Source organism: Hyaena hyaena, unplaced genomic scaffold (genome assembly GCF_003009895.1).
Source record: "Hyaena hyaena isolate Hyena2069 unplaced genomic scaffold, ASM300989v1 scaffold_95, whole genome shotgun sequence".
NCBI lineage: Eukaryota > Metazoa > Chordata > Mammalia > Carnivora > Hyaenidae > Hyaena > Hyaena hyaena.
The window spans coordinates 1,088,668-1,108,645 of record NW_024080727.1 but is presented as its reverse complement, the minus strand read 5'-3'; the positions used below and the strand labels follow the sequence as shown (position 1 = coordinate 1,108,645).

The following is a 19,978-nucleotide window of genomic DNA, read 5'->3' as shown; positions in this document are numbered from 1 at the left end:
AATGTTTTCTGAATAAAAACACAACAGATTCCTCTATCTTAATTATGTATCCTGCAACATTCCTGGGGTCATTTCTTAGTTGTAGTAGCTCTCCTGTCCTGAGGGGAATTTGTTTTAAGATGGATGCTATTTGCAGCTTGATAGTCGAAGAAGTCAATGATGCTGGGGGTTGGAGGGAGAGGACAGTCACCGGGGTGGAGTCGCTGAGTAGTGAGAGGGGCAGGGGACCCAGAGCCAAGCACGATTGTTGCCCTTAAATAAGAGTTTGTGGACCTTCCCTTCTAGTTGCATCTTTGTCTCAGTGAAGTGACAGGAGGGTCAAAAGCATGGGGAGAGGTTTTGAATATTTGAGGAGAAAAGGATGACATGTGACATGAGCAGTGATGCATGAGACCAAGGTGATTGCTGGATGACACTGAGGCCCACTGGAGGTTGGAGGTCATGTGTTGGAAATGAGAATCGTCAGCGGGGTTATGTTCCCTCAGCATGCTTTGCTGCCCTACCATTGCAAGATAGGCAGAGTTGGGATTTTGCCAGGAGGGAGAGAAAGGTATGAGAGGTGTGAGGATTTTCAAGAGAGTCATGATAGAGATGGATCATAGAACCTAAGGGAGGCCATACAATGGAGTGTACCAGAAAATCCCAGGTCTTGGCAGACCCCCCACCCCCCATACACGCACACCTGTAATGAGTTATGGTAGTAGGTGGAGTAATCTGGAAAACCAGGAGGTAGTGGTCAGAAAACAGATGCTTAACACTGAGTGGGTGGAGGGGTGAAAATATTTGGAAAGGCAAGATCTGATATGCAACTTTGGAAGAGGCTGGCTGGGTCCAGTGGGGATGAGATCATTGAGAAACAAGGAGGAGGTCACAGGACCAAGATGCCAGTGTATTGGAAAGATGGCAGCAAAGACTTTACAGAGTCCCCAGAGCCACCATCTGATGTGAGACCCATCAGTCATGGCCAAGGGGTATGGTCTCTCCCACCCGCCTAGTGTGACATCTTCAGATGAGCATTTGATGGCATGAGCAGTCTTCTGGTAAGCCTCATGGCAAATATTTGCAGGTGCTAAAATCTGATAAGGCTCAGATGAAGTGAAGCTTGAGACACAATGAGATAAAGGGAAGGAAATGCGCCATTTTCCTTAGGTCAGTCTAGGTGAGCTTCACATCAGGTTTTATGCCACTGAGACTAAGTGCTCTGACCTAAGATACCATCTAAGGAACTATGATCTAAAAATATGTATATGTGTGTGTGTATTTATGTATGCTTATTTTTATTTATATATGTAAATATATACATTTTCAGTTTTTACATTGTGGGTAGCAGTGTTGTTATTACTATTTTAAGGCTTTGCTTGTAATTGCAGGGTAAAGTGAATGGGTAATTATAATGGTGTTATGCATTGCACGTTGGGCTTCTGGCATGCAAAGTATGAAAGAGAGGTTAAATTTAAAAAGTTGTAGTTCTGAATTTAAATTTTTGGTCTCATGATATATCTAAGAAAAATGAACTATGTTTCCTAGTCCTGCCCATTGCAAAAGCCTAGAAACAATGACTAAATACCAATGATGAACTCTGGGACCCACATGATGATGGTCTCAAAGTACCATGGGGAAGCAGGGCTTATCTGAGAAGTGGCCGACTCAGGTCTGGGACAGGAAGACGGCCAGGAGCATCTGGCACACCAGAATCAAGGATACCATCAGACACTTGTGAGGATGGATTGAAGGGATTTAGGAGCCAATACAAAGAGGTTCCCACTGGCCAAAGACTGGGCCATCGGCCATGAGTAAGAGGAACTGCAGTGGATTGAGCTACATCCAATTGTTTACAGTCATGAGTTTCTAATACTGTTTAGGAAAAACAAACAAACAAAAACCCCTCATTGATGACCATTGGAAGTTCCTAGGAACCAACACATTATTTTGAAAATTGGCATACACAGAAGGCATCAAGGTTTTATTCTGTGTTTCCTGTGTGTACCCCAGGGTGACAAAAGAGATAAAAGGAGGAAGTTTCTCTTTTGAGAATAAATGAAGCTAATAAATGAGGAAGGAATGCCAGAAGCAGAATGTCTGCCGTTTGCCATCTCTATTGAAATAATGGATGTAGACGATGATCATAAATGGTTGCAAAAAGAGTGAGAACCAGACATTCCCAATAGACATCCACAGCTCCAGTGAGCAAATGTTCTTACCTAAAAAAATCAAACAGAATCTGACTAAGACTTGAGACTGGGGGCAGGGGACTGAGGCAGATGGCACCCCAGGATGTGGGGACTACATAGGACACCCCCCACCCCCACCTGGAATCCTCAGCACTTAACCTGAAGGAGAAAAAAGAGGAAGAGGGGAAGGAAGTCAGTCAACAGACGAGAGACATAAAGACCAGTGGAAATGTGGGTGAAAGACGTGTGTGACCTGGATAAAGAACTTCAGTCTCTGCCTTAGACTGGTGGGTGGCCAGAGAGTGCACAGCTGCCCTCATAAATGACAGCTTCATTCTCAGAGCACTTATGTTGGAGGGTGTGTTTTGAGACCCGCCCCCCCCCCAGCCTACTCTGAAATTCACCCATCTATCTTTAGTCTTGACTTTGTCTACTGTGACAGTGAGGGGCTCCCTGCTACTGGGGTGCAGCAGATAAGGCCAGTGGGAGGGCAGTGAGTGACTTTGGTGGAGGCACAGCCAGCTGTGCCCCTTCTTCACACAGGGGGCAACTCGTTGAGCCCTCCAATGCCACACAGGAGTCTCTCTTCCCATCAGGAAGACCCTTTCATTGCCTGGATGGTCACACACTACCAGTGAGGCCAGGACCCTCCTGCACCCAATGCCATGAACAGTTCTTGATTCTCTCAGAACCTGGGTTCTCCCAGCCCTGGGTTTGAGGCCCACAGCCGACGTCCTCCTCCAAGGCTGCTTCAGGCCCAGAGCCAAGACCGGGGAGGCGGCCCCTGGCCACCGTGAGCTGACCACACGGTGTTGCCCGTTGCAGGAACTACACAGTGGTGAACACAGAGAAGGGCCTTATGGAGGTACAGCGGATGAGCTGTGCGGGAATGAGACTAAGCTGCCAGCTCAAGGTCCAGAACTCCCTGTGGACAGCCACCGAGGTAACTGCCACCAGGCAGGGTGGGCCACCGCGGTGGGCGGCACAGGGTGCAGTCCGTGGGAAGCCAGATTTAGCAAATACAAATACAGGAGGCCCAGGTACATCTGAATGTCAGATTCACACCGCCCGTATGTGTGAGGCCCCTGGCACAGTGCCAGCAGCCCTGTGCAACAGCAGGCTCTCACCAAGGCCAACAGCCTGCCTGTCCCTTCCTGGTGACCGAGACTCAGCCGAGATAAGTATCAGGGGCAGGATGGCAACAGGAGAACCCCATTAGGTTAGTGAAGTGGCCGGGTCTGTACAGCGAATGCACTCAGCTCTGAAGGCATTTTGCCTTCACGTCAAAGAAGTCAGCGGAAAGCCCCAGAAGCTGTCTTCTGAGAAAAGGAGAGAACGGTGCCCCAAACAAATGCTCTGAAGCTCCTGGTGTTGTGGGGCTGGGTGGGGAGGCGGATGGGTGCAGAGAAGGCCAGGCAGACGTGTCTGTATGACTGACATTCACCCCAGTGAAACGCCTGGTCGTGAAAGCTTGGAAACGGCCTGAGCTCCCGACAGGTTAGCCATGCTGCGGCACCCCTGAGTGACAGGCAGCACAGAGGCGCTCAGACACGGTTCCCTCACGGGCCAGGCAGGGCCAGGGCCTCTGCCTGCTGGGACCTTGGGAAGAACAGTGAGGAAACCAGCACAGCCGTGTGGTCCCACATTTGCCGGGAATGAGGACACATACACAGATACCCATAGGAAGCAGAGTCTGGGCCCCAAGTCCCCATGGAGATTCTCTCCAAGTAATGGGCTATGGGCAATTTTGCATCTCTTCTTTAAACTCTTCAGTAGTTTTCAACATTCCTGCAAAGAATAGGAATACGGAAACAGCCAACCAGATAGCCTCCATACGTGTTACTTTCTAAGGCACAGAGGGGTTCCCAGGACAGAATGTCCCTGATAGGAAATGGCAGCCATGTTCCAGCCTGGGTCTCATGTTGGCTCTTCTGCCTCCACAGGACCAGAAGATCTACATCTATAGCCTCAAGGGCATGTGCCCCTTAAACACACCCCAGCGGGCTCTGGACACCCCCGCTGTCGTCACCTGCTTATTGGCAGTGCCTGTTATTAAAAAGGTGAGGTAAGGGGAAAGGTGGTTGTCCAGCTGTCTGATTCTCCCCGCTCCTTCTGTCGGTGGGGGTCTCCCCCAACCCACTGGCTTAGGGGGAAGGGTATGAGGAGTGGGAGCAAAGCCAGGCCTTCCTGGACCACCAAGCCCAGATCAGGCCACAGTCAGCCTGAGAAAGACAGACCATCATTAGTGCCTTGTCAAGAACCCTTGTAACCAGCAAGGCAAAGCTGAGGGCTGAGTAGAACCTTGCACTTTGCCTCCAAATGCCACTATCCCAGAGTGAAATGCTTTTTTGGTACAAATGATGTAAAGAGCAGTCAGAGGTGTGTCCTGCCCTTTCTGATAGTGGCGGGGGCAGTGCCTCCCCAGAGCCACTCAACAGGTGGTGGCCCCCCGTCCCCCCCCGGGGAGCAGTCAGCTCCCCCCACTTGTAGTGCCCACTGTCAGCCTGAGACCTGGGTCCCTCTTTGTCCATGTTCTTGACCTTCTAGCCCCCACCTCTCTGAAATGGAAGCCCACGTGGTAATCTCCACAACCCTGGGCTCGGGTTCTGCCACTCCTCCGGTGGGACCGGGCCCCTCTGCAAGGCTGGCAAGCCTCCCCCACCCGTCCAGCACTATGCTCTGAGGGGACCCTGCCCCACACACCTCTGCCAGACTACCTTCTGTTCAGTTCTCAAGATCAAAGACCCCTGACCCTACTCTGAGCAGCTGGCCTGCCCCAGCCCCAGCCCCCCAGTGATGCTCTCAGGCCGCTTGGGCCTTTGAACCCTGACATTTCTTTCCTGCCTTTGCTGGTCGTCCTCTGTGCTCATGGTAGATGCTCAAGGAGTCATTATTGGTGTCATTATTGGTGGTGTTTGTTTAAAACATCCTGGCTGTCATCATCCAATTTCAGTCTTCCCATCTGCAAACCGAGGATAAGAAGGTTCTCTGGGCACACCGTGCCCCACAGTGCACTTGGATAAATGTGAGCCTTATTATTACTTCCTGGCAGTGGTGAAATATATACGTTCTTCATCCGACTACAGTTTATTTCTTTAAAAAAAAAAGTCTGAAATCCACCCTCGAGTCATTTACGACCATGGCCCCAAGGGCGAGGCTGGGCAGTGCAAGACCGGTCCGCCCCAGAGCCCAGGAGAACATGACACAAAGCGCTATTTAAGGCCATTGCTGGCCAGAGCCCCCGAGCCAGGGCACCACCGCCTGCGCGACCGGAGGGAATAAAGCCGGCTCTGTGCGGAGCCTCCCCGTCAGGGGCCTGCCCCTCAGAGGCCGGGCCGCCCTGTGGCCGCGAAGGCAGGCCCCTGCATTCTTGCACGCGCACATTCACACCCAGCGGCAGTGGGGCTTGCCACCCCGACTGGGGCCCTGAGCCGGATACAGAGAGAGACAATGCACTTGTTGGCTTTGGCCGCTTTTCTTTCTTAAAATTCTGAAGATGGATGTTGATAAATGTTCTTAGGGCTTATCAATCTCGCTGTTGCGCTAGAGGCTGGTTCCCTTGTTACATTGCACAGCCCTGCCTCCCAGGTTCCCGAGGTGCTTCAGGCCCCAGAAAGGGGGCCTTCTGCCACTCACCCTTGCTGACACGGGCCCGGATCCCTGCTCTGTTGTGGCCTCAGCTCTGTTCTCCTGAACCCCTCCTGTCCCACCCCAGCCCCAGCTGGGCATCCAGCATCAAAACTGCCCTCCACCCCTAGCTCCGCAGAGATGTTCCTGGGATGCCTGGGTGGGTCCCAGTATTCAACGCTGTTCTTGCAACTTTGTCCAGTGATCTCTGGTGCCACAGAAGACCGCGTGCTTCACGGCAGGCGCAGAGGGCAGCCCAGGGGCCCTTGCACCGCCAGCTAGGCACTTCAGGGTAGCTGTGGTAAGTGGGGAGTGTAGGCGCAGTGCCCAAGAAGTGCCCCCGGAGAGGGTTGAGTCGGAAGCAATTTCTTCAAGAATAACTAAAGCCAGCAGGCCCGTATTGTCTCTGGAGGCAGAAGACCAGGTGGAGCCAGAGAGATGGATGAGACTCGGCCCTGCCTGCGCAGGCTGGGACCCAGGGCGCAGGGGTGAGCGCACAGAGCCTGCTGTCATGGAGCACCCGCCTGGCGGGGGCAGCAGGCAGGAAGCGGCAAGCAGCCCCGCACACTGCCCGGAACTGCCGTCCCATCATGAACAAGCAGAGTTCACAGGCAGGGGGAGCCATGTCCTGCCTCGGAAGGAGGCCCCTGTGACCTGAGAGAGAAAGCAGGTCCTTCCTGCTCACACTGCAAGAACCCAGCCTGAGTCAAGGCAGTCCATGTGGTTCAGGCCGCATGCGCCCCTCCCCTGGGTGCCGCGGGCCTCGTTCTTCCCAGACACGTTCCTCTCCTGAGCAAACGGGCAGGCGTGGCTCTTCTGGGCTGGGGTTGGTTGCACGTCCTTTGGGAGCATGCCCAGAAGGTCCCGCTGACAGGCCCACCTCTTTAGGAGCCTTGCTCCTCCGGGGTGCGCTGGGGTGTGTGCAGAGATGAGTCCCGTGCCCACGCTGTTTCTCTCCTGGAATGCGTGAGACCAACGAGCGTGCCTTCTCTCCTTGCAGAATTCCTACCTGGTGCTGGCAGGCCTGGCCGACGGGCTTGTGGCAGTGTTCCCCGTGGTGCGGGGTGCCCCGGATGACAGCTGCTCCTACCTGTGCTCACACACAGCCAACAGGTCCAAGTTCAGCATCCCAGATGAAGACACACGGCAGAACCCCTACCCCGTGAAGGCCATGGAGGTGGTCAACAGCGGCTCCGAGGTCTGGTACAGCAACGGGCCAGGCCTGCTGGTCATCGACTGTGTGGCCCTGGAGATCAGCAGGAGGCTGGAGCCCTACTCAGCCCCTTCAGTGGTCACCTCGGTCGTGGGCAGCTCTGAGTGCCGGGGGGAGGAGGTCGTCTGGTGCCTGGATGACAGGGCCAACTCCTTGGTGATGTACCACGCAGCTACCTACCAGCTGTGCGCCCGGTACTTCTGCGGGGACCCCAGCCCGCTCCGAGACATGTTTCCTGTGTGCCCGTTGGGTCCAGAGCCCCGCGGCAGCCACACAGCCATTCTGAAAGAGCCCGAGGGGGACTCCATCGCGGACGTCAGCATCATGTACAGCAAGGAGCTGGGCACGCAGATCCTGACCCACCAGGACTCGCTGACCGACTACTGCTCCATGTCTTCCTCCTCCTCGTCCTCTCCCCACCGGGCCCCCATTTCGTCCTCAAGCCTGCCCTGCTCCCCGGCAAGCTCTTCCAGCGTGCCTTTCTCCACTGACTACGAAGACTCCGACAGGCTGCACGAGCCCGCCGTGGGCTCCGACAGGTCTGAGCACGACCTGACCCCCGTGGACGGGGACGCTTTCAGCCAGCACCTACAGGCGGTGAGGATTCTAGCCGTGAAAGACGTCATCTGGGTCCCCAGGTACGTTTCCCAGGAGTGGGGCGCATTCTTGTGCTGCCCGCGGGCACGTTCAGATGCTGTCGCGGCCCGTCGGGGGCCGCCCCTCTGTGCTGGAGCCCGGAGAGATCTCTCCAGCAAACCTGAGAAGGGCCGCGCTGATGCTCACCTGGTCGCCGGGGAGCGGCCGGCAGCACAAGGCAGAGCCGCGGTCAGTGGCGATTGGGTTTCCCGCTGGGAAAGGCCTTCTGGGGCCGGCTTCAGTGCACTCCCGGTAACTCAATCCATTCGCAGAGACTGCGCATTTATGGCCCTGCTCTGTGCACGCCAGCTCCGTTTCCCCCTGAGAGCCCAGCCCTGGACAAAACGCTTCCCCTTCTCGGTTTTGGTTTCGCAGACGCGGCGGCGATGTTATCGTCATTGGCCTGGAGAAGGACGCCGGAGGCCAGCGGGGCCGCGTCATCGCCGTCTTAAAAGCCCGTGAGCTGACTCCACATGGGTAAGACTGAGGGCACCTCCTTTAGGACCCGAGGTGTGATGTGGCGAATCTAGCCCCCCCTCCGCCGCCACATCCCAGCACAATGGCCTCTTACCCTTCTGTCCTCCGCAAATAAATGCCACATCTACCAACATGGCCATAAGGCAGAGAAGGAACAAAATGGGGCCCTCCAGGCAGCACCTAGGGGCTCAGCAAATACCAGCTGACCCAGGCATCTGCCACTGGTCGTGGCTGGCTGTTTCTGGCATCCCTCGTGCACCTATGGACCAGGTGTCCTGCCTGGGGTGTGTCTCCAGGGCCAGAGTTCAGCTGAAATTGAAACAGGGAACCAGGTGATTCACTGTCCTTCCCACTAAGCAGGAGGGCCCTTCCTGGGTCTTCCACTGCCCATATAGCACCTACTGAAGCCACAGACCTAGCACCCACCACCCCTCACCATGCCTAAGCGAGGACTCAGCTGGGCCTCCAATACCGTTTGGCCCATTTTCCCCAGAGCAGGACAACAGTGAGGGGGAAACATCTATGGCAGCCCACCCCCACCCCCACCCTCCACCTTGCCTGAAAGCGTTGAGCATTCTCAGGGAGTCACCAGATCCATTGATCCCTGCTGGGCCAATGATTCCAGAAACAAGATCTGAGTGTTTTGGCTGAGCCCTGGCTGAGTTTGCAGGCCAGTGTGGTTACCAGATCACAAGTGGGCCTTCTGGGGGAGCAGGTGGGTCTGTAGAGCCCAGGCCTGCGGACCTCAAATTGCCTGTCATTAGTGTTCCTGAATTTTTCCCCGGTGTCGTTCTTCCTATTCAGCCCCCAAAAGGCAGATTTGGCAGGAGCCAGGCACATTCACTGTAGGGAGAAAGCAGCGCTGGTGGCCGGCTGACAGGAGGGCCATAGCCTGATACCACCAGCTTTCTGCAATACATCTGAGACATTGATTCTCTCAGCAAATAGCTAGCAAAGGCTTGCAGTGTGAAGGCCCTGAGGAGTCCAGAGGCCCTACACAGGCTGGTTTGCGTGCTAGCCTTAGGGCAAGGCAGTGAGGGCTCAAACGTGGGCTCAACGGTCCAGCAGGGGCCCAGAAGGAAAACTGGTACATGCACAGATCAGCAAAACAACCCACAACCTCAAAAAACAAGTGTGTGTAGTTAGGACATGTTGGCACAGGTCTTCTGCCCAATATACCACCCTGTATTTCCTAAGCACTGGGCACTTTGCATGGGAGAAGAGCCATGCCTAGGCAGACAGCAATGGAAGTCAGTGCTTCAAATCCACTATGGGCTATTGACAAGCAGGAGTCCAAATTGAAGGTGTTTCCGGACCCTTGAGGGTCTGGGTCCAGTTATAGAGACTACCTGCTCTCATTGCATCTGCAGCCTTCCTGAGACCTTTACAGACAGTCCCCATCAATGTGCACTGACATGCTAGGCTCTTCTTTAGACGTTAGGAAGCCTCTGCCCACAGACTGGACCCCCCGGGGAAGCAGGGTGTCAGAGCACATCGCTGCTGCCAGCCCGGGATGGACAGATGCATCCCCTTAGCCAGGCTCCCAAGAAGGTGCAAGCTAGGGGTCCTGGCCCCAACCAGGTGGGGACCCCCATAGCTTTTCTCAGAGCCCCCCTCTCTCTGTAGGGTGCTTGTGGATGCAGCCGTGGTGGCAAAGGACACGGTTGTGTGCGGCTTTGAGAACGAAAACATGGAGTGGTGCCTGGCTGTCTGGAGGGGCTGGGGCACCAGGGAATTTGATGTTTTCTACCACTCCTACGAGGAGCTGGGCCGGCTGGAGGCTTGCATGCGGAAGAGAAGGTAATTCCTATGGAATGACAGTGGTGCAGAGTGCCCGCCCCCCAGGCCCGCAGCCTGAGCACTCTGCCCACAGCCCACAGCCTCCTGAGGACCCAGGAGACGGACTGGGTTCTCCCGTGAACCACTTGCTGCTAGAAATACTGAGAAGTTACCGCCTGGGCGGGGGTTTGGGGAATCTCCGTTCTCCAGGGCAGAGTTAGCTGCCTACCTCCGTTCTCCTGCTGCCTGCTGAGAGATGATTGTTGGGAGAAACTCCCCCTGCCTCCTCCATCCACTTCCAAGGGCAGGGGAGGCGATCCCACTCTGCGCTGGGTCACACAGAGGCGGGGGCGTGGGCTGGGCCTTTGCAGAGCAGGCCTGCCCATTTTCCTCCCTGCATCTGGGATGGAATTACATTAGAGGCTCTCAGTTGGGGAGCAGTTCGGGGCAGGGTGGGGGGAGGGTGATGACCCTTGCCCCTTCCCCCCAGTGGCCTCCGGGCTCTCAGGACATTTCACAAGCCCCTGGGTCCCCGGGGCCCGGGGCCCCACTTGGGCAAGCGGAGATCAGATGTCTCCAGCTCAGGAAAGTCTCTGTGTGAGAAACCCTCGGAAGGACCCTCTGCAAGGAGCACTGCCCAATCTGGGGAATGAATGAGTTCCTTTAAGTGACACAGTCGGAAAGCCCGGTGCTAGGGAGCTAGCGCAGAGCCCAGAGCACCGCCTCCGCCTTTACATTCTTTTCCTGCGGACAAAAGCAGGGGAAATTCAATCAGCAGGACTTGAGAAAGGGCCGTGTGTTTATAGCTTTGTAAAATAAACTTGGACGCAGCTGGAACACAAGCCCTGTTTGTTTGCACATAATAATCTTGTTTATCACTTTAACAAATTAAGTAATAGCCCAGTGGTTGGGCCTCAGTTGTGAAATCACATTGTATAGGGCTCCAACCAAATTATGTATTTGCTAAACATTTACTACACACGTGTACAGCAGAACTGAAAAGCTGAAACTGTTAATGGAGGCGTATGGGTGTGACGACAAGAATTTTTACCAACGACGCACACGCACGCACGCGTACCCCATCGTTACTGAGGGTAACCATTTGAGGCTGCTTCACCCGGGATGGCAGGATGACCGGGAAGTCATACCCCAGTTCAAGTTGTTGATCTTTTTCTAAAATTAAGTTATGAAAATCAAACTTAAGGTTTGCTGAGGTATGCAGGCAAATGTGGTTCCTTTTATCTGAAAATAAACAGACTCTCTTGCAAACGATGTCACAGCCTCTGTCTGTAGAGTGTGTGTTACACCAGCACGGGCTCTACCCCACCCAGGCCTGCTCCCAGCAAGGGTGGGAGGGACAGCAGCCCCCTTGCCCATGGCCACCCCTGTGCAAGAAGCCCCACAGCAGATTATGTGGGCGAGACAGCCGCTCATGTCACCGCCACTGTCCCACCATGGTCCGTCAACTGGGCCTTGGCGGTCACTGCTCTCCTCTCCTTCCCTTCCCATCCCAGCACCCCACAGTGGCCCAGTTGCCCCTGAAATGCAAACCGGGCCCCGTCCTGGCCCTGCCCCAATCCTGTGCTCTACAACCCACAGCCAGACTGCTAGCGGCCGACACTCAGGTCCCCCACAATCCAGTCCCAACCTGCCTTTCTGACCTGGCCTCCTCCAGCCCAAGGCCCCAGCTGCTGTGAGGAGAGGCCAGGCCATCAGCCGACAGCCTCACAGAACCAGCTCAGGCCAGCTCTTTACAAAAGTTAGACACCTGTGCAGGAAATGTGTAATGGAGTTCACTGCATAAAAAGTGGAGACCTTAAATGGAAAAACTACCGCAAAGTTAAAAGACAGTTAACTGGTAAAAAAAATATTGGTGGCAAATGAGAGACAAATAGCTGATTTATCTTATAAACAGAGTTCATACCTATCGATAAGAAAGAGAAAACACAAAAGGAAAACAGGCAGAAGACATAAATAGCACTCAACGCCACCCAACAGGAAATAGGAGGACAGCAACAAAATGTCATTTACGACCCTCATGCTGACATTCCTGCAGAGACCTGAGGGCACCAGGTCAGGAGATCCACACGTGCAAAGGCCCTGTGGCCAGGATGAGCTGCTGTGCTGGAAGGAGAGATGTAGAGCTGGTGTGGCATTTGGAAGAAGGGGAATTCAGGGGGAACCCGCTAGGCCTGGCTTTCTAGGCATGGATCTCCATCAAAGCTACTGGCAGTTTTAAGCAGGGATGTCAGATGACCTACTTATCTTTAAAAATCACTTTGCTGAGTGGAAAATGGGGAGCATATCTCCAGGGGGGCCACCCCTCAGGGGGCATTTTGGCCATATCCATCAAAATTTCAAGTGCACGTACCCATTGACCCAGCAGTCCTCCTTAAGCATTTGATCCTGAAATTTCCGTGCAAGTGCCCAAAGGTACAGAGCAAGGTGTCACTGCAGCATTGCCTCTAATGGCCCCAAACAGGAGCCAGCCTGAACCTCCAACAGTGCCACACTTCGGAGCCTCTTGGAGAAGGAGGCGGTGCTAATGACGCTGGTCCCGCACGCTCTCCAGAGTACAATAATTGCATTGTGTTTCTAAAATGCGACTCACGGTGCAGTGTGTATAGAGTTACTATCTGAGTAGAAAATATTGTACAGCTACGTAGGCACGCATAGGAAAAATGTCCCACAGGATGCCTCAGAGTCTGGTCGACCTTGGCTGCCTCTGGGAAGAATTGAGGGGGCAGAGAGTGCTAGGTCGTTCGTTTTCGCCTTACACTTTCCTCACCGCACTGTTTGAACTGTATAGAGGTCTCTCCGTGGATGGTAAGCCACGCTGGGAGGGACTTCTCCCCTGGACCCCAGGAAGGACACACCTCAGCCTTGGTGTCCACAGGTAATGAGAAGCACCCCCCTGCCCTCTTTCCTCCATGAGGGCACTTGACCCCCTTGGAAGATATCAGGTCCTGGGGGCAGGGCCAATAATCTGTCACATCCATCTGACCTCATCAGGGCTCAAGCAGAGCCCACCCTGGCCATCTTTGGGACGTAGGCAGAGAGTTCCAGGCAGAGGTGGATGTCCACAGAGAGAGGACGGGGGAGGGGCTGGGGATGGTTGGCCGAGGTGAGTGGGCTCTGACCCTGGTTTGCCCTTGCCCTGATATCGTGAACATGGACAGCCCAACTGCAAGGTCAAGACCTCTCCTGCAGCAGATAGCACCCAGCTCCCACCCACTGCCCTGCACTAGGGAAGGCAGCAGCCTTTAAAAAAAAATTTTAACATTTATTTATTTTTGAGAAACAGAGCACAAGCGGGGAAAGGGCAGAGAAAGAGGGAGACACAGACTATGTGCTGACAGCTCAGAGCCCAATGCAGAGCTCAAACCCACAAACGCGAGATCGTGACCTGAGCTGAAATTAGACACTTAACCAACTAAGCCACCCAGGCACCCCGAGAAGGCAGCAGCCTTGCTGACGATCACAGGCTGGTCACAGTCTTCCAGGGCCACTGATTACTTGGAGTCTCTGCACTGACCCTACCTGGGGGTGTACATGACACTACCCCCCTGCACAGCACCTGGGGCAAATGGGAGTGTGTCCTGCTTTCCCTGCTGTTCCTCCTGCAGAAAGCATCTGCTGACCCCCCCAGAGCAAGTACAATGGTGCAGAGCCCCCCACCAAGGCTACCGAAAACAGCACTGTGAAACCCCTCCAAATGCCAGCAGGCTGGTGTCTTGGAAGAAGCTACCTCTTCTGGCATGTCAGGGCCTGGGGCCTCAAACCCTCTACTTCCCTAAGTGCCTGATGGTATTTCCCATCCTGGGCAGAATGGAGCGGTCTTTAAGGACATAGGGGAGGGGTGGGCAGTTCATTAAAATAGCACTTGAAGAACCACTGATAGAAACTGCTCAGTAACAGACCCTGCTTCCGTCGGTACATCAGTTCCCAGCCTCCCTTACAGGGCAGGGAGAGCCTAGGACTAAGCGTAGCCAGGGATGGTGTGGAGATGGTTGAGTAGGGCCCCAGGAAGCACCCTCGAAGGGCTGACTCAGTGGGAGCTGCTTCAGCCCTGCCTCTACCTCCCTGGTAACCTATAGAGCATGAGGGCAGGGACCTCTGGGGAGGCTGGGAAGACCTTGGGACAGTGAGGGGGAGGCAGCCCTCCATGCCAGCCCTGGAAGCTGACCTCCAGTCTCCTCGTTACCTCGTGGACCAGGAAATCACTTCCTGCTTTACATCAGTATTTTCCAGCTCTCCATTACTAGCAGCCTAGTGCTTTTCCTGAACGTTCAGGTACATTTTCCACTAGCACAACCAGAGCCCTGAAGGCAAACAAGTGATGCTCTCAAGCTGGCCCTAACAAGTTTCTGTTCCAGTTCAGGCAGAATGTTCAGGCAGAATCTGAACAATGATGGATTGGAACATTCTGTAGCCAGACCTGTGCCGAGAGCTTCCTTCTGCACCATAAGAGTTGGACATGGTCTACAGCTCTTAACCACAATTACAGAGAGGTCCAGGGTTGCATCCTACTCACCGAAAAGCCAGCTCTGATGTCCTACAAGTTTAAACCCTCAACTTGGGGCAAGCTAGCCCACCCTATGACCCTGGTTGCTTCTTTGTGAGATGGTCATAGCAATGCTTACCCTGTCACGATCAGGAGATGCAGTGTATGTGATAGCCCCAGCCCAGCCCCACCCCAGGCCCAGGACTCGCTCCCATCATGACCATCTTCTCCCCTGTCACTATAGCCTAGGAAGGCTCATGAACCCTTGGAAGAACTATGGCTATAAGTAAGAAGGAGCCTCATGTGAAACAAGGAAGATGTGAACCTAAGGCAGTAGAATTTGGGTCAGTTTTAGAGTGAGTAAAGTACTCAGCTGGGTAGCAGATGTAGCCTTTTATGATATTTAAGGCACTGAAGGTAATCTAATAGTTCAGACTTTGATTTTTAGTTAAATGTTTATAGTGGGATTCGATAAAATTTTAAATCAATATTTAATTGGAGAAATTGGTCAAAACTCAGGTGTTTTGCATTAGGAATATAAGGAGTATAACATTTAGAGATGGGTTGATTGTTTTGTATTTGATAGATCCACAAGCCTTATTAATCTGAGTTCAGTAGTGTCAGGCAGTAACACATGAGCCCGGTAGGATGCCCACAGCCCAATCCCCAGGAAATGATCATAGGTCTGAGTTAACTGCAAGCAGAAGGAGACAGAAATGGACAAACGTCAGGTTTGGGGGCCAGAAAGATCCAGAAGAAGATGGCATCCTGTTCCCACTTTTCCCCAAAGTCACACCTACCCCACTCCAAGACAGACTCTCCACCTCCCCTCTACCTACAGAGGGTGGAGGGGAGGTCTGAGGGATGAAAAAAAAGATCAGCACAGTGGATCTTCTGCGCACATCTGTGTGATTCTGCAGAGGCGAACCTTCAAGGGGTAGAACTCAGCTGCATTTGGGGAGGCCAGGGATGGCCTGGCACCATCCCCCCACCATGAAGCCCTAGGACCTCCCTTTCCCACCCTGAGGACTGCAGAACAGAGACCCCCACCAGAAGCCACCGTCTGCATCATGGCCCACTGAAGGTAGAGTTTTTATATGTGACCCAAGCTAAGTTCTTATCTGCTTGAAACAGATTTTTAAAAATTTTTTTATTGTTTTATTTATTTCTGAGAGAGAGACAGCGTGAGCAGGGGAGGATCTGAGAGAGAAGGAGACACAGAATCTGAAACAGGCTCCAGGCTCTGAGCTAACAGTCAACACAGAGCCCGATGCGGGGCTCAAACCCACGAACCGTGAGATCATGACCTGAGCCGAAGTCGGACGCTTAACCAACTGAGCCACCCAGGCACCCCTGAAACAGATTCTTAAAAGATGTTTTATGTAAGCCTCATGGTAACCACAAAGCAAAAATGTATAGTAGATACACAAAGAATAAAGAGAAAGGAATGAAAGTATACGGCTATAGTAAATCATCAAATAACAACAGAAGTCAGCAAGAGAGGAAGAGAAGAACAAAGAAACTACAAAATAGGCAGAAAACTATTAAGGGAATGGCAATAGTAAGTCCTTTTCAAAATAGATAGATTAATTTCTCCAACCAAAAGACAATGAATAGCTGAATGGATAAAAAAACAAGACCCAACTACATGATGTCTACAGAGACTTACTTCAACTTTAAGGACACACATAGACTGAAAATGAAAAGATGGAAAGTGACATTCCATGCAACTGAAAACCCAAAGAGAGTAGAAGTAGGTAAGCTTATATCACACAAAATAGACTTTAAGTGAAAAACTATAACAAACAAAGTCATTATATAAGGGTTGAAATCGTTAAGAGGATATAATAATTGTAAAAATATATGCACCCAATATCAGAGCACAAAATATATACAGAAAGTATTAACATTTTGAAAGGAGAAATGGATAACTATACAATAATAGTAAGGGATTTTGTTATCCCATTTTCAACAACGGATAGATCACCCAGACAGAAAGACATAAGGAAACATTAGACTTGAGCTACACTTGAGACTAAATGGACCTAACAGACATATGTAGAACATTCCATCCAACAGCAACGGAATTCACATTCTTCTCAAGCACGTAACAGAACATTTTCTAAGATAGATCATACGTTAGGTCACAAAACAAGTCATAACAAATTTAAAAAGATTGAAATCATACCAGTATCTTTTCTGACCACAATGGTAAGAAACAAACATTAGTAAGAGGAAGAAAACTGGAAAAATCACAAATATGTGGAAATTAAGCAACACACACTTAAACCACCATTGGATCAAAAAGAAATTGAAAGAGAAATTAAAGAATATCTTGAAACAAACAAAAATGGAAACACTACATATCAAAACTTATGGGATGCAGCAAAAGCAATTCTAAGGAGGTAGTTTACAAAGATAATGCCTACAATAAGAAGGAAAGAAAAGATTTTAAGTAAACAAAGTAACTTTACACCTCAAGGAACTAGAAAGAGAATAAACTAAAAAATAAAGTTAGCATAAGGAAGGAAATAACAAAGATCAGAACAGAAATAAATGAAACAGAGACTAGAAAAACAATAGAAAATATCAATGAAAGTGAGCTTGCTTTTTGAAAAAATAAAACAAAATTGGCAATGACTAGCTAAAGAAACAAAATGCATAAACAAACACATAAAATTAGACACAAAAGGGATAGATTACAACTGGTACCACAGAAATACAAAGGACCATGAGAGTCTATGAACAATTATACCCCAACAAATAGGATAACCTAGAAGAAATGGATAAATTCCTAGAAACACACAATCTGCCAAGATTGAATCATGAAGAAACAGAAAATCTAAACAGATTGATAAGGGTAGAGATTCAGTCAATAAGCAAAAATTTCCCAACAAAGAAAAGGCCATGACAAGATGGCCTCACTAGCGAATTCTACCAAACATTTAAAGAAGAATTAATGCCAATTCTTCTCAAATTCTTCCAAAACATTCAGGAGAAGAGAGCACTTCCAAACTCGTTTTATGAAGCCAGCAAGACCCTGATACCAAAGTCAGATGAGGACACTACAAGAAAATAAAATTACAGAACACTATCTCTGGCAAACATAGATGCAAAAATCCCCAACTAAATACAACAATCCGAATTTAAAAACACATTAAAGTGATCATACACCACAAGTGAGTGGGATTTATCCCTGGATGTAAGGATGTATCAACATCACATTTGACAAAATGAAGGACAAATTCATATGATCATATGAATAGATCATATGATCTATTGAGATAGACAAATTTGACAAAATTGAACAGTCTTTCATGATAAAAAATATTCTCAACAAATTAGATATGTAAAGAATGTACCTCAGCATAATAAAGATCATATACGACACCCACAGCTAACATCACATTCAGTAAACTTTTAGGATACAAAACTAGCATGCAAATATCAGTTGTGTTCCTATTCACTAAAAATGAACTCTCCAGAAAAGGAATTAAGAAAACAATTTTATATACAATAGAATTAAAAAAATACTTAGGAATACATTTAAGAGAAGAAGTGAAATATCTGTACACTGAAAACTATAAACATAGGTGAAAGAAACTGAAGACATGAAAAATGGAAAGATATACTGTGTTCATAGATAGAATTAATATGGGAAATACTATACAAAGTGATCTATATAATCAATGTAATCCTTACCAAAATTCAAATGGAATTTTTCAAAGAAATAGAAAAAACAATCCTAAACTTGTATGAAACTATAAAAGATCCCAAATAGCCAAAGCAATCTTGAGCAAGAACAAAGCTGGAGACATCTTCCTGATATCAAACCTCCTGATATCAAACTATATTACGAAGCTATAATAACTGAAACAGTATGGTACTGGCATGAAAACAGAAAGATGGACCAATGGGATACAATGAAAAGCCCAGAAATAAACCCATCCATATATGGTCAACTAGTCTTCAAAAAAGGCACGAAGAATAAAACACAACGGAGGAAGTATCATCTCTCTTCAATAAATGGTGTTGGGAAAATTGAATATCCACACACAAAGAATGAAATTGGACCCTTGTCTTACACTATACACAAAAATCAATTCAAAATGGATTTAGACTTAAATGTTAGACCTGAAACAATAAAACTCCTAGAAGAAAACATAAGAGAAATTCTCCTTAACATTGGTCTTGGCAGTGGTTTCTTGGATTTGACATCAAAGGCACAGGCAACAGAAGCAAACACAAACAAGTGAGACTACATCAAAGTAAAATTTTCTGTTTTACTTTGGAAGCAATAACAAAGTGACAAGGCAATCTACAGAATGGAAGAAAATATCTGCAGACCATATATCCAATGACAGGTTAATATCCAAAATATATCTAGGAAATTGTACAGCTCAATTTTTGTTATTTTTGTTACAAACCAAACAACTTGATTTAAAAATGGGCAAAAAACCTGAATAGACATTCTTGTAAAGAAGACATACAAATGGCCAACAGGTATGTGAAAAGATGCTCAATGTCATTAATCATGAGGAAATACCAATCAAAATAATAAAGAGATATCACCTCACATCTGTTAGACTGGTCATTATAAAAATGCCAAAAGATAAAAAATATTGGTGAGAATGTGAGAAGAGGGAACCATCATATGCTTCTGGAAACTTCAATTTTTACAGCTATAACGGAAAACACTATGGAGACCCTTCAAAAACTTAAAAATATCATCTTATCCAGCAACCCCACTTCTAGGTACATATCCAAAAGGAAATTAAATCACCATCTCAAAGGGATATCTGCATTGCATGTTGATTGCAGCATTATTCACAGTAGCCTGGTTAGAAACCACGTAAGTGTCTATCAATAGGTGAATGGATAAAGAAAATGTGATGTGTATGCACATATATAATGGAATGTTAGTCAGCCTTTAAGAAGAAAATCCTGGCATTTGCAACACTGTGGATGAAACTGGAGGACACTAGGCAAAGTGAAATAAGCCAGAAGCTGAAAGACAAATCCTGCATGGTATCACCTGTGGAATCTGGAAGAGTCAAAGTCAGTAGCAGAGTAGAATGATAATTACCAGGAGCTGGACATGGAAAAGGGGAGATGTTGGTCACATGGTACAAATCTTCAGTAATAAGTCTTAGAAACCTAGTGTACAACATCATAACTGTAATTAATAGCAATTCAGTAAAACCTTGGTTTGGGAGCATAATGCGTTCTGGAAACATGCTTGTAACCCAAAGCACTTGTATATCAAAGTGAATTTCTCCATAAGAAATAATGGAAACTAAGATGTTTTGTTCCACGTATAAATATGTCGAAATAGTCATATAAAAATATTCATAAACATCCGTATAAAATATTCCTATAAAAATGATTGCAATACTAATATAATTAAAAAATAATAAAGAAAATACAAAATATAAAGAAAAATAAACAAATTAACCTGAACTTAACCTTGAAAACCTTCCTGGCTGGTACAAGGGAGATAAGAGGAGAGTTATTATATAGGATGATTTTCACTATCACTAACCAGAATCACTGCTATCTATTGGCTCAGTG

At 49.3% G+C, this 19,978-nt stretch overlaps 1 protein-coding gene across 2 annotated transcripts in view; it reads left to right on the top strand.

Moving 5' to 3' along the window:
- Positions 1-11,175, top strand: part of LRRK1 (leucine rich repeat kinase 1) — a 126,340-nt gene extending 115,165 nt beyond the window's left edge. For both annotated transcript variants that reach the window (XM_039235056.1, XM_039235057.1), the window contains exons 29-33: positions 2,997-3,114; positions 4,115-4,231; positions 6,799-7,649; positions 8,023-8,124; positions 9,751-11,175. In XM_039235056.1, coding sequence (XP_039090987.1) covers positions 2,997-3,114; positions 4,115-4,231; positions 6,799-7,649; positions 8,023-8,124; positions 9,751-9,928 — 1,366 coding nt within the window. In that variant the 3' untranslated portion in view covers positions 9,929-11,175. The remainder of the gene's footprint in view (positions 1-2,996; positions 3,115-4,114; positions 4,232-6,798; positions 7,650-8,022; positions 8,125-9,750) is intronic.
- The last annotated feature ends 8,803 nt before the right edge of the window (positions 11,176-19,978 follow it).